General features: G+C 53.2%; 1 protein-coding gene across 7 annotated transcripts in view; it reads left to right on the top strand.

Moving 5' to 3' along the window:
• MBTPS1 (membrane bound transcription factor peptidase, site 1) overlaps positions 1-14,462 on the top strand; it is a 67,121-nt gene that overhangs the window by 36,709 nt on the left and 15,950 nt on the right. For 6 of the 7 annotated variants that reach the window (XM_051847327.3, XM_070062808.2, XM_089319035.1 and 3 more), the window contains 4 exons: positions 950-1,101; positions 2,574-2,735; positions 8,734-8,878; positions 13,213-13,401. In XM_051847327.3, the coding sequence (XP_051703287.3) occupies positions 950-1,101; positions 2,574-2,735; positions 8,734-8,878; positions 13,213-13,401 (648 nt within the window). Of the gene's footprint in view, positions 1-949; positions 1,102-2,573; positions 2,736-8,733; positions 9,006-13,212; positions 13,402-14,462 lie in introns of those variants that run through there. The other variant, XR_016224641.1, reaches the window with a different exon arrangement.

The raw sequence follows: 14,462 nt of genomic DNA, 5'->3' as shown, positions 1-14,462 counted from the left end.
AGGGGTTGCAGCACTGGGGCCATCTTCCGTTGCTTTCCCAGCTGCACTAGCAGGGAGCTGGATCGGAAATGGAGCAGCCGGGTCCTGAACCGGCGGCGTCCATATGGGCTGCTGGCATCTCGGGTGGAGCTTTACGTGCTGTGCTGCAGCACGGGCCCCCGGGGCTTGCTTTTCAGTGGCACCTGGAGAGACAGGTGTCCTCGCTCGGCCCCCCGTGTGGACCACATGGCTTTCATGTTTGCCAGGACGGGTTACACCTGAAGTTGCTGTGCTCTGTTCTGACAATGCATGATTGCTTGAACTTTGTGTTCTGCCTGGTTTCCAGGAAGCTTAAGCGAGCACTTATTAAAATCCTAGCCCACATTAGTTGTGCAGTTATCGTCGTCATTCGGAATTTATTTCCCTTTTCACAGCAGATTGAGCATCCGGTCATGCCCTGTACCGCTTTCCGTGTAAACCAGGCCTGGGGGTGTCTGGCAAATGATGCTGTAGGTACCCAAATAGCTGTAGGCAAAAAACAAAACTTTACAAACTCCTGTTGCAAAGAAACTTGTTTGGTTTTTTCTATTGATCATTTCACTTCTGGGTTTTCTGAGGTTATTTCTCATTGTTAATTTATCTAGAAATGAAGTGGTCTGCAGTGTCTACTCTTAGTGATAAGCCAGCAGCCACATTGTAGTCTTTCAGCTTAGCAGAACTGGAATTTATTTTCAGTTACTTTACAGCCTTGCTGTTGAGCCGGCCGTTAGAACACATACGACAAGGACTGTGCTTCTCTGCACGTTGTCTAAGCTTGTGTCTAGTGCAGTGGATTTTGATGTGACGCCGCTCTCTCACGGAGGTGACACTGTCGCTAAGTCGCTCACACTTCTGCTCTCGAGTTTGTTCACTCCTCACCACCTGTGGCCAATGTGTGCAATGTAGAAACTGAGCTGCTTTTTATCCATAGGAACTACCAGGAGGCTACGGCCGTGTGAAACCTGACGTTGTCACCTATGGTGCTGGAGTGCGGGGTTCTGGTGTGAAAGGCGGGTGCCGGGCTCTCTCGGGGACCAGTGTCGCCTCTCCAGTGGTGGCAGGTGCCGTCACCTTGTTGGTGAGGTGAGTGTTTCCCTCGGGACGGCAGGGCCAGCAGCAGGGCAGGTGCACTCAGGCCTGCAGAGCAGGAGCGGAGTTTGCTCTGCCCGGACTGGGCTTGGTGGTTGGGTGGTGCTGCGTCTTCATTTCTGTGAAAGTGGGGAGGCCCTTGCTCTCTGGTTAGGTGGGGTGTGTGTGGGCGCCATGTAAACTAACACAAGCTGCAGGTGCAGGGCAGGGGCGGGCTGCCCATTACACTCGTGTTCCGTTGGGGTTTGTTTTAAGTTTTTATTTTATTTATGTGAAAGGCAAAGTTGCAGAGAGAGAGAGGGAGAGACAGAGAGTTCTTCCACTTGCTGAGTCGTTTCTCAAATGGCCACAACAGCCAGGAATGGACCAGGCCGAAGCCAGAGCCTGTTGTTTCCAGTGGGGGTGGAGATACTGCTTCACTGCTATCCTGCCATGGTTGTTAGCAGGCAGTGAGTGTTCTGGCTTCAGCACTGGGCCCATCACAACTCTGGGCTGTGAGTGGGGAGACGCGGAGGCTGTGTTTCCATCCCCAAGTACAGGTATTTTCAGCATCAAGGAAACCTGTCATTCTGCTCACCTCCTGCAGCAGATTAAAATGCCACAGTGACTGTTGCGAAGCACTTCTGTGGCTTGACAGTAGCTCACAGTGGGAGCCAGGCAACAAGGAAGCCGAACCTAACCTTTGATTTTGCTTTATGGGCAGGAGGAGGGAAAGACTGTTGACCTATAGATTTCAGCAGTTCTTTTATTCTCCCATTAAGAATTAATCCTCCTTTATCTCCCGGTACTTCCTCTGTGCCAGGTGTCCCGTTTAGAAATCAGACGCCATCTGGAGGAGCATGTGGGGACTGGGGAGTGTTCCTTTGCCTGCTGATTTCACCCCTCCATTTCGGGATTAAAATGTATCTGTATTTACAGGAACGGGTGATTAAGGCCGGTGTGGCTGAGCCCAGCCACGTAGTGCTCTGGAGGTGGCCTGGGATCTGCCCTGGGCTCTGAGGTGTTCTCCGCCAAGGCTAGCCGTGCCACACACCCTCCAGATCTAGACACAGAATAGGCCAGGCCCCCCTGGAGTCCCTGAGACCTGTGCCTCCTGCCCGAGCTCCTCCCCAGGCTCCGTCTGGGTGCTCTTTCTTCTCCCAGCTGTCTCCTCCCTTCCAGCAGGCCTGTCCCCTTCACCTGCACTCACCTCCTGCAGCCTGTGTGGTCACGTGAGCTGACGTTCTAGGAGAGTATGTCTTAGCATAAACAAGGACTGGCCCGTCAGTCCCGGTCAGAACAGCCATGTGGACCAGGTAGTCGGCCCTGAGGCAGGCACCACAGGAAGGCTGTGTCCTGTGTGGGCGCCACCAAAGATGCTCCGTTAGGTGGGAAACAGGATTGGAGGCTGCGTGTTTGCCGCTGGGGGTGGTCTGATGTTCATTGTGTTACTGAGACAAAACGAGCCTGTGTTTGCTTCCCCCCAGCACAGTCCAGAAGCGTGAGCTGGTGAACCCTGCCAGCATGAAGCAGGCCCTGATAGCGTCGGCCCGCAGGCTTCCTGGGGTCAACATGTTTGAGCAAGGCCACGGCAAGCTCGACCTGCTCAGAGCCTACCAGATCCTCAACAGCTACAAGCCACAGGCGAGGTCGGTACGCCGGCTTCTCGGTCGGCCTTTGGTTCTTCCTAGCCTCCCCTCAGAACCCCAGTGATGAGTACCCACACGGAGCTCGGGGCTCCGCGGGAGCCTGCTGCCGCTGGGCTGCTGGCCGGCCGGCCTCTGAGCTCCTCTGAACTCAGTGCTCTGTTGTGTCTGCTATGTTTGGTTCAGGTAGTTACCCGCTTGACAGTTTTTTTTTCAGAAGTGATCTTACGTTTACTGAAATAGTTCTCTCATACCCTCTGGCTGGCTTCCCCTCGTGTACTTACTGGAATGAATGCGTTCACGCTGGTCATGTGTCACAATGAAGCCACACACCACTCTCATTCTGCCACTTGGCCCCTTGGCTTTTTTCTGGCCCAGGACCCAGGCCCAGCGATATGCTTTTTGTTACCTTGGCTCCTTCCGACCTCTTGTTCTGAACTGGACTCCGTGGACACGCTGCTGTCCTCTTAGACTGTCCTTTGGTGTGGGCTTATCTGATGTTTCCTCACGGTGATCTTACCTATGCGTTTCTGAAAACCTCTGCTGTGAGATGATTTTAGCGTTACAACAGAGCTTCACAGACAGCACGTAACCGAGAGCCCGTAAGACCCAGCTTTCCCCGGTGTTAACATCGTAGGAACACAGAGCAAGCCTCAGAACCAGCTTAGCACCGGTGCAGCTCTGTGGACTGAGCGCAGACTTAGTTGGGATCCAACATCGTCCTAGTCAGGGCCTTCTTGTGGTCTAGAACCCAGCCCAAGACCCGAGCTGTGCTTAGTTCCCTGTCTGCCCAGTGCCCTGTTGGGGGTCATTCTTCTGTTTCCTCCACCTTCTCATGGCCGTGCTGACTGTCCTCATCTGATGAGCTTGCGTCAGCCTGTGCCAGGACGGGATTAGGTGTCTGAGAGGTTGACTGGAAAGGCAGCGCCTGGGAAGGAGAGAGGACGGAAGTGGGGAGAGGTGGGAGTGCTCAGCGCTGCGGTCTCCTGTCACGGGAGCACAGAGTCCTGTGGGGACAGGCCTGCCCTAGACCATCTCTGCTCGGTCACCGAGTAGGAGCAGCCTGGGGAGGTGGCCCTGGCCAGTGGTGGAGGGGCTGGAGGGTCCAGGCGTGTCACGTGGTCAGCGGTGGAGGGGCCGGAGGGTCCAGGCGTGTCACGTGGTCAGCGGTGGAGGGTCCATAGGCGGCAGCGGGGGGGTTAGCGGGAGACAGGTACAGGTCGCTCCCTGGGGCCGTGCTGTCATCTGCCAGGTCTCACCCTGACAGCTGCTATTTTCCCTGCGTGGCTGCTCAGTGTCTTGTGGAAGTTCACTCTGAGAAGATGGAGTCTCTCAGCTTCTGCTCACGGTTTCAGCGTCTCTTGGTGGCTCCTGCCTGTGATGCCGCCCACTGAGGAGCCTGATGACGCTGTTTCCCTCTTCCTTCTGCATGTGGTAGCTGGAAGTTTGCTAGAAGGAAGTACCGTCTGTTCTCTCCAGCTTACTCAGTTACTGGTATCAGTGTGGGCTCGTGGGTATTTATTTCACTCTGGATTATAATTCATTCACACCATTTAATTTGTTGTTCGAATTGTCCCAGGTCGGCTGTTGGGAGCCCCTTCTCGTGGCCTCTGTGTCTTCTCAGCGTGTGTCTGCCTCCCTCTGAGCACGTGTGGCACCGCACGATGTGCCTTCGTGGGTGCGCGTGCTCCAGCCCTCGCGTCCTTCTTCCTCAGGCAGCTCTGCTCCTTTCAGTGCAGGACAGTAGTTAGAAACCAAAACCTGCGTGTGCTGATGTTGTTCCCAGGCCCTCCGGCAGGCAGAGCTGTGTTCCTGTTTCTGTATTTGTCTGCATGCATGCATGCCTGTGTGGTGGAGCCGTGCGTTCCTGCTGGGGCCTGAGCCACCTCCCACCAGGGTTCATTTGAGCTTTCCTTCTTGCTGGTGACTCCCCGAGTGAGAAACCCGGCACTCGCTGTCTGCAGGATGTTTTCGTAGCTGCCCTGTCCTGTGCACTGTTGAACAGCTTTGGAATTGCTGACTCACAGCCTCGGGGATGCAGATTCCGCAGCTAGAGGACGATACTTCTGCAGAGTGCATTCTGTCTGGCCCTACTACATAGAATCATGTTGTTTTTCCAGAGTTACAAGAATCATTTTCTTTCATTTTAATACAGATGGGCTCATTTGTTAGTGTGTGCTCCTCTATGGATTCCTCTCACCACCTGGCTGATTTTAGCACAGGCAGAGCTTCACACCAGGGCTTGCCATCCGGCTCGCACCTGCTGTCCACCGGCTTGCACGCACCCCTGTGGTAACACACGGTTTGGTTTATTCTTGAATTCCCTCGTGCATGTACATGGAAGGCAGAGCGTGCTGCAGGTCGTCAGTGGCCCTTCGCTGTCCTCCTGTAAAGGTGTCCTGGAGTCACTTTGTTTGCAGTGCTTCTGCCCCCTTTATACAGCTGCACCCTCTGAGTGGCCACTGTTGATCCACCCACCAGTCTACGCTTAAGTGTATGTGTAAGTGTGCCTTTTAGCACCTTTTTACTTTCCTGCTGGTTCACTCTCAGAAAACCTGGAAGCCCAGTACTCGGTTCCGATTGCCGTGTCGGTGCCAAGCACTCAGTATGTGCGCCACCCGCTGCTGCTTCCCAGGGTGCCCGTTAGCAGGAGTCTAGTTGGAATGGGGCCGGGTTGGAACCCAGGCACCCGTTTGAGGATATAGGTGTCCTAAACAGTGTCTTCAGCACTGTGCCAAGTGCCTGCCCCTGCTTAGGCATGGTTTAAGTTGGTTCCAACCTTTTTTTTCTTGTTTTAATAGATGTATTTATTTTATTTGAAAGGCAGAGGTAGAGAGACGCAGAGGCAGAGAGAGGGAGAGAGCTCTTCCATCCACTGGTTCACTCTAGAAGGTTGTAACAACCCGAGCTGAGCTGAGCTGAAGCCAGGAGCCAGGGCTTCTTCCAAGTCTCCCAGGCGGGTGCAGGGCCCAAGGACTTTGGGCCATATTCTGTCGCTTTCCCAGGCCACAGCAGGGAGCTGGATCGGAAGTGGAGCAGCCGGGACTAGAACCAGCGCCCATGTGGGATGCTGGCAGCACAGGCAGTGGCTTTACCCGCTACTTCGCAGTGTCGGCCCCTGTTTGCAACCTTTTGTAATTAGGAACTGTAGCAGTGAATAGCTTGTGTCTGTATCTTACTTTTGTTAGCTGTGTTTGTTCAGGTTAAATTCCTGGAAGTGGCATTGCTAGATCTTGCTGTGTTCCCTTCCAGAGGGCTGGGAGCGCACCTGCCAGCCTCCCCAGCAGTCTGAGTGTGCCTCTCACGGAAGCCTCATCCGCACCATTTTCTGTCACTCATTCCTCTGGCCAGCCTGACAGCAGACAGATGGCGTCTCAGTGTGGTTTGATGTGCACGTGGGCGAGTTTAAATACTTTGTGTTTCAGGGCCATTTTAAAATCTTCATTGTGAGTTACCTGTTCATTTCTTTTCCATGTTTTTCTTTGGGGTGTTTAGTCACTGTGTTTGAGAGTTCTTTAAGTATGAGAGCCTTGGTCAGTGAGGTGTGCTGTGCCTCTTTCTCCAGTTTGTCGCCATTTTCTGACTGTATGTACAGTGTTTTTCACCGGGTAGTGTTGTTTTAAATAGTCAGATTTGTCTTTCTGTTGTTATTGTTGCCTTTGGATATTGAGAACCAGAAAGCTTTTTACTGTACTGAGCAAAGGAAAAGAGGTTCATCCTTGTTTTCTTCTAGAACTTGTTTGCTTTCTTGCATTTACTTGAAAGTCCCTGAACCGTTTGGAGTTTATTCTTGTGTATGGGGTGAAGTATGGATCTAAGTTTTCTTTACTTAAACGGCCACTTGTTTCTTACAGCTCCCTTTATTAAAAAGTCAGTCTTTGCCCTGGTGACCTGGGAATGCTGCATGTCATCACCACAACTAGGTTTTCCGTGCAGCAGGGTCTGGCTCTGGGCTCCCTGTAGTGCCATAGATGCTTGCTGGGATGAGCTCAGAAGGGCTTTGCAGTGCTGGGTAACTGCTCCATCCAAGAGCCGAAGCCTTGTCTACCAGGAGAGTTCATGGTTGTCTTTCTGTAGGTCTGCTCAGTGCTTGGTAAGTTCAGTATTTCATCTTATGGGGGGGTGGTATCCACCACGTTGTTGATTTCATCTCTGTGTGTTAAAGTGCCGTGCTCCCTGAGTTACTGTTGAGTTAGTTGCACCACGTTTCCCCGAGCATCCTGTGGAGAGAGACCTCACGTCTCTTCCCTGCCAGTTCTTATTAACTGTTTCTGACTGGTTGCTTTGGCTGGTATCTAGCGCAGGGTTGAGTAGGAGCAGAGAGGGTTTGTTCCTGATCTCTGCACAGATGCCTGTTTCCCATTAAATGTGGTGCTGGCTTCGCAACTGCAGTGTAACATCTTATCATGGTAAAAGGTCTTTCACCAAGTCTGTCTTTGGTGTGTTTTTCATCAAAATTTTGCAAGCAATTCTGCGGTGTTTTTCAGCATTTATAATCATGTGAATATTGTGTGTTCTTATTAATGTGGTATATAGTATTAATTTTTTTTTGACAGGTAAAGTTAGACAGTGAGAGAGAGAGAGACAGAGACAGAGACAGAGAGAAAGGTCTTCCTTTCCGTTGGTTCACCCCCCAGATGGAACCAACCGTATTTCTGAAATAAATCCTTCATCACAGTGTGTTCTGTGTCTCTTAGGGTACTGCACCCTGTTTGCTAATGGTGATTTCTGGGGTGTCTCCTAATCCCGTGTTTCCAGAGCATGGGTGCCAGGAAGGTGCAGACGCGTGTCTCAGGCTGAGCAGGTGCCTTTCTGAGTCTTCAGTTGTAACCACGTGGCTAACCCACTCAAGATTTTTAAACTTGGTGATACCTATTTTCTTCTTTTTTATCTGAAAGGCACAGTTAGGGAGAGACAGAGAAATCTTCTGTCCACTGGTTCACTCCCCAAATGTCCACAATGGCCAGGGTTGGTCCAGACTGAAACCAGGAGCCAGGAGCTTCTTCTGGGTCTCCCACGTGAGTGCAGGGCCCAAGGACTCGGCCATCTTCCCCTGCTCCACTGCTCTCCTCAGCACATCAGCAAGGGACTGGAAGTGTACCAGCCGGGACTAGAACCGGTACCCGTATGGGATGCTTTACCCACAATGCCACAGTGCTGGGTGATATCTATTTTAATATTGATTATAACTGCCTGTGCAAATCACAGTATCCATGAGAGTACTCTGCTTGGTTTTTTATCTAGTAATTCAGTTGGCCCAGACCTGATGACCTAATAGAAAGTGCTCCCTGTGTGGTCGATGTCGGAGCTGGGTTGGTCCTCCTCTGAGAGAGAGCAGTCTCCTACCCACTGAACTCAGGGCAGCTTGATGAGCCGGATTCACGAACGCCTGGTGCTCCCAGTGAGAACGTCTTGGCCCGTCAGCAGCTCTCGCTTCCTGTCTGTCTGTCACCGGCGCTGCATTAGGAATGACACCAACGCAGCACATGTTCATTTCCGACGTGAGGAAGCCATGAAACAAAGCAGTGTAGGAGACTTGGGTCAGCTCTTGGCCAGTTTGCCCAGCCCTCTGAAACCACGTTCAGGCTCGGCACGTTGCTGGGGGGACTGTCAGGGCTCAGCCTCGATGAGTGTGTGGTTGTCCGCTAGCTAAGGTGCATCACAGGCAGGATGCCCAGGGGATCTGTACAGGAGGAGGACACCTCAGGTGGAGCGCGTGGAGAAGTGCAGGCGTAGGCTGTCCTGAGCCCGCCTGCCCTCCCTCCCGCGGGCACACTGCCTGCTTCTTCCCAGGGAAGGCCCCTTGCGATCACGCCCGGGAGGCGTTCCCCAGCACTGTGCTGCGAGCGCACCTGCTCTGGCTGGCCGGGGCGTTCCAGGGCCCTGAGGGCAGCCCGAGGGAGGGACTTGTGCAGCACAGGTGTGCTGTGCTCCTTCCTGCACACTTGTGTTGCTTTTTTGCAGTTTTTTTTAACGTGGTCTACTGTATTCTCTGTTTCAGCTTGAGCCCGAGCTACGTAGATCTGACTGAGTGTCCCTACATGTGGCCCTACTGCTCCCAGCCCATCTACTATGGAGGAATGCCGACAATTGTTAATGTCACCATCCTCAACGGCATGGGAGTGACAGGAAGAATTGTAGATAAGGTGAAACTTCTCTCTGACATGCTCTCTGACTTGACGTGAACTTGGACAAGGCCGTAGTGTCTCAGCTGAACGTACAGAGGGTACCAGGGCTCTTGGAAGTGGTGGTTTGACCTTCAGTCTTTGCAGAGTAAGTCAGGGTGTGAATTCAGGAATCAGTTTTACCTTTGTGCTGTTATCCTGAGTTTGGCTCCTACATTGGATTCTTCATCTGCCCCCTTTCCCATCTATAATCAAAGGTCTGATTGTAGTTATTTTATTCCTTAAGTTGAATGAATGAAACTTTTTGTTTGGAAGATGTGGTCTTTCTTTTGAATTTTGTTTTTATGATTTTTTAAGAAATGCCTCGTAGGGTCGGCGCCACAGCTTACAAGGCTAATCCTCTGCCTTGCGGCGCCGGCACACCGGGTTCTAGTCCCGGTCAGGGCGCCGGATTCTTTCCCGGTTGCCCCTCTTCCAGGCCAGCTCTCTGCTGTGGCCCGGGAGTGCAGTGGAGGATGGCCCAAGTGCTTGGGCCCTGTACCCCATGGGGGACCAAGAGAAGCTCCTGGCTCCTGCCTTTGGATCCATGCGGTGCGCCGGCTGCAGCGTGCCGGCCGCGGCGGCCATTGGAGGGTGAACCAACGGCAAAGGAAGACCTTTCTCTCTCTCTCTCTCTCTCACTGTCCACTCTGCCTGTCAAAAAATAAATTAATTAAAAAAAAAAAAAAAAAAGAAAGAAATGCCTCGTAGACATGACAACAACAAAGGCTAGGAATCCAGAACAGACGGGGCACTTCCAGCCCGGCATACTCATGCGGCCGCTGTTTAGAACTCCCTTTTCTGGTCCTTATCTGAAATGCGTATTATCTTTGTGTGGTAGGCAGAATTTTACAGTCTGTTCTTTTGGTTCTCATTAAGTTTTTTTTTTTTTTTTTTTTTTTTGACAGAGTGGACAGTGAGAGAGAGAAACAGAGAGAAAGGTCTTCCTTTTGCCGTTGGTTCACCCTCCAATGGCCACCATGGCCGGCGCGCTGCAGCCGGCGCACCGCGCTGATTCGATGGCAGGAGCCAGGTACTTACCCTGGTCTCCCATGGGGTGCAGGGCCCAAGCACTTGGGCCATCCTCCACTGCACTCCCTGGCCACAGCAGAGAGCTGGCCTGGAAGAGGGGCAACCGGGACAGAATCCGGCGCCCCGACCGGGACTAGAACCCGGTGTGCCGGCGCCGCAAGGCGGAGGGTTAGCCTAGTGAGCCGAGGCGCCGACGGTTCTCATTAAGTTTTAAGGATTTAAAACCATGATGCCAAGTTTCCCTTGCTTGAACAGCTGGGTGGTTTTCAGCTGTGAACATTTCACTGGCCGCTTTGCATATATGGTTCTTGTGTTTCGTTTACATGAGTTCTGTGGCTTGGAATCCTGCAGCCAGGGCCTGAGTGTTGCCAGGGCTCTTGGCATAAAGAGGTTTGCTTTGGCTTCACCTCCTGCCTGTGGCATTCAGGGTGGGCGCCTCTCCCATGCCTGCTCTGGCTGATGGATCTTTTTCTGTTTCCATGTTTTAACTCTATGAGATAAATTTTTTATGTTGGGATGTAATGCACAGAATTCACCCTGTCAGATTAATTAATTCGGTGGTTTTCAGTGTGTGCCCAAGGTTGTGGCCGCATTTTGCCCCGGACAGACTCAGTTTCCATTGCTGACCCTTGGCCACGCTGACACTCGTGGGCTTGCCTGCTTTGTGCATTCCTGGCCGTGGGGTCGGGCGGTGGGTCTCCCTTTGTTGCCTGGCTTTCCCCATGCAGCACTCTCTCCTCTGCGCTGCGGCCTTTCATGCCGAGTCATGTTCCGGGCTTCGGGTGTGGACGGGCCTCGTTGTGTTGATCCGTGCGTCCTTCGGTGGGCACTGGCTTTCCCGGGTGATAGCTCTTTTGGCGGGGTGGGGTTGGGTGGTCAAGGCATTTTGCTTGTTGGCTTTCTGGAGGACTAACGAATGAGAACCTCTACTTAGGAGAGTGGTTATTTTTTTTTTTTTTTTTTTTTTTTTTTTTTTTTTTTGACAGGCAGAGTGGACAGTGAGAGAGAGAGAGGCAGAGAGAAAGGTCTTCCTTTGCCGTTGGTTCACCCTCCAATGGCCGCCGCGGCCGGCGCGCTGCTGCCGGCGCACCGCGCTGATCCGATGGCAGGAGCCAGGAGCCAGGTGCTTTTCCTGGTCTCCCATGGGGTGCAGGGCCCAAGCACCTGGGCCATCCTCCACTGCACTCCCTGGCCACAGCAGAGGGCTGGCCTGGAAGAGGGGCAACCGGGACAGAATCCGGCGCCCCGACCGGGACTAGAACCCGGTGTGCCGGCGCCGCTAGGCGGAGGATTAGCCTAGTGAGCCGCGGCGCCGGCCTAGAGAGTGGTTATTTTTTAAATTTTTAAGTTTATTTTGTTATTTGAAAGGCAGAGACTGCCAGAGATCTCCTGTCTGCCGATTCACTCCCCAGGTGTCCACAACAGCTGGGCCTGGGCCAGACTGAAGCCAGGAGCCGGAACTCAGTCTGGGTCTGAGTGCTAAGGGAGCCATCACTTGTTGCCTCCCAGGGTGTGCATTAGCAGGGAGCTGGAATTGGAAGCAGAGTCGCTCACACAGCCAGGCATCTGGTACGGACGTGGGCCTCCCCGGTGACCTACCCCCTGCCTGGCGGTGCATCGGCCCGGCTTGCATTGAAGGGGCAGAGTAGGCGCTCTGCGATGTGCCTGTCTTACCTGGTTGTGAGGTGCCTGCCTGCCAGCCTGTCCCCCGTGTGCCCCGTGGAATCGCGTTCTTCCGTGGCCCCCTTGCTGTGGGACCAGGGATGTTCCTCAGCACTGACGGGGTCTTCACGGCACAGAGTGGCCCGTCGCTGCGTCCTCTGTCAGCCGTCCCCGAGCTCAGGATTTCCTTTCCCTTTAATGGTCATCGTGCTGGAGTCTTTGCGGTTTTTTTCTTCCGTAAAATTCATGTTGATGAATTTCTGTCTTTTGTGATTTCTTCTGTTGTTTCGAAGATTTGAAACTCAGTCCTCCCGAGGCACGGTAAGGTGTCACTTGTGTTTTTTGTGACTGATTTTATTTTAAATAACGATTGACTATTGAGGTTCTCCTTCTACGTTGATTCGATGCATGGTGTAAGAAATGGATAAAAAGTTAGCTGTGTCTCCCTTGCTAGCCAGTGGTCCCAGGAGCGTTCCTTCCTCATTGCTGGTGATGCTGTGCTGCAAATATTTGTATTTTCCCGACTTTTTTTTTAATGTGCTGACTCACTTGGGGAGCGTGTTCTTGGTGTGAGGCTTGTGAGGAAAGGAGTCGTCCGTGTGGAGTAAGGACTGATGGTAATGGCAAGTGTGCGTCTGCTCCAGATGGTTACATCCCTGTCTGCTCTCTCCGGAGCCGGGAGGGGAGCGGGGCAGTCACCTGATGCCCTGCCAGCCCACCCGCCCGCCTGCTTTGGGGCTCCCCTGGGGACAGATGGCAGTGCTGCCATTTCGTTCCTTTCAGTTAACGGGTTCTCTCGTCTTACACGTAGCTGGGATCTGCTTCAGACCTGACAGGTGGCCTGCTCCTAGTTCTCTTATCAGACCAGTTCCTTGTCAAGGGTCTTGTGCTAATGCCCCCCTGTAACGGTGGGGAAGCAGTCCCTGATGTGGTGTCAGCGGCAGTGGGTCCTGGCCTTTCCGAGTGGGCCTGCTCCGAGGGTCCTCAGGGGACTTTGGCTGTAGGTTTCCTAGTAAATGTATTTCTTCTTTTTAAAGGTGTGTTTACTGAGTTGAAAGGCAGAGTGACAGGTAAGGAGAGACAGAGACACAAAGAACAAGAGATCTTCTATCCACTGGTTCATTCCCCCAAGTGGCTACAATGACCAGGGCTGGGCAAGGCTGAAGCCAGGAGCTAGGACCTTCATCCCCGTCTCCCATGTGGGGAGCAAGGGCCCAAGCACTTGAGCTGTTGTCCACTGCCTTCCCAGGTGCATTCGCAGGGAGCTGGATCAGAAGCAGAGCAGCTAAGACTCGAACCAGCGGTCTGCTGTGGGATGCCGGCACTGCAAGTGTGGCTTAACCTGCTGCTCCACGGTGCAGCCCCAGTATCTGCATTTCATTTTGTCTCATTTAATGGAACAGAGTTCCAGACTCCTGGCTTCAGCCTGGCCCAGCCCTGACCATGGTGGCCACGTGGGGAGTGAACCAGTAGTTGTAAGAGCTCCCTCTGTTTCTCTTGTCACTTGCCTTTCAGATAAGTGAAAGGAATCTTTCTAAAACTGATGTAGGTAATCCAGGAATGGAGGGATATTGGTTTCCACCTGTTTCACTCAGTCTTTGCTTGGTTTCTCCTTCCCGCAGCCTGACTGGCAGCCCTATTTGCCCCAGAATGGGGACAACATCGAGGTCGCCTTCTCTTACTCCTCGGTGTTATGGCCTTGGTCCGGCTACTTGGCTATCTCCATTTCTGTGACCAAGAAAGCGGCATCCTGGGAAGGGATTGCCCAGGGCCACGTCATGGTCACCGTCGCTTCCCCCGCGGAGATGGAGGTAAGGACCCAGGAAGCATCTCTTCCTAGCCTTTTACCGTCCCCTGCCCGGGTGCTGAGAGTCACAGGGTCATGCGCGGCTGGCAGGCAGGCTCAGCCCTGCTTCCTGTGATTATCCAGGCCTTGCAGGGTAACTGGGGTGGAAAAGCCAACCTGGTGAGTGAGTGCGGTGCTTCCTGTTCTGTTGGCTGTGCCACTGCACCGGGCTCTGTCTGAGAATCTGAGAGGCCAAGTGGCAGAGATGAGAGACGAGGTCTTTTGCAACAGCTGAGGCTGAGCCAGGGTGAAGCCGGGGGTCAGGAACTCCAGTCTGTGCTCCTGGACAGGGGCAGAGGCCTAGCACTCGGGTGGTCTGCTGCTGCTTCCCCTGGCACAGTAGGAGCTGGAGCAGACGCAGGGCATCCCGGGTGGGAACCAGTGCTCTTGTGGGATGCTGGCATTTCACCCACCGACCGCACTGCTGGCCCCGGAGGACTCTCATGGACCAGATCTTAGTCTCAGAATGAGTCCACCAAAAATACACATTGTCTAAAAGGAAACGTGGAATTACTCCTGTGTGCCTCCAGTAGTTCTTAGGAACAGGGGATCTTAAATTTTAAGTCTTAAACTTTTTTTTAAGATTTATTCTATTTATTAAAAGAGTTATATATAGAGAGGGAGAGACAGAGAGAGAGGTAGGTAGAGAGAGAGGTAGAGACAGAGAGAGGCAGAGACAGAGGGAGAGACAGAGAGGTAGAGACAGAGAGAGGCAGAGACAGAGAGAGGTAGAGACAGAGGGAGAGACAAGAGAGGGAGAGACAGAGAGAGAGAGAGGTCTTCCATCCACTGGTTCACTCCCCAGATGGCCGCAATCCCTGGAACTGAGGTTGTCTGAAGCCAGGAGCTTCTTCTGGGTCTTCCACGTGGGTGCAGGGGCCCAACCACGTGGGCCAGCCTCTGCTGCCTTCCCAGGTGCATTAGCAGGGAGCTGGATTGGAAGTGGAGCAGCCGGGTCTCAAACCAGCATCCATGTGGGGTGAGGGCGTTGCAGGCCGGAGCTCTAACCCACTTAAACTCCTTAAA

Source organism: Oryctolagus cuniculus, chromosome 18 (genome assembly GCF_051225735.1).
Source record: "Oryctolagus cuniculus isolate XC-2025 breed Fujian yellow rabbit chromosome 18, ASM5122573v1, whole genome shotgun sequence".
Lineage (NCBI taxonomy): Eukaryota > Metazoa > Chordata > Mammalia > Lagomorpha > Leporidae > Oryctolagus > Oryctolagus cuniculus.
Note: the sequence above shows the minus strand (reverse complement) of the source record. Positions and strands in the feature narration are given on the sequence as shown.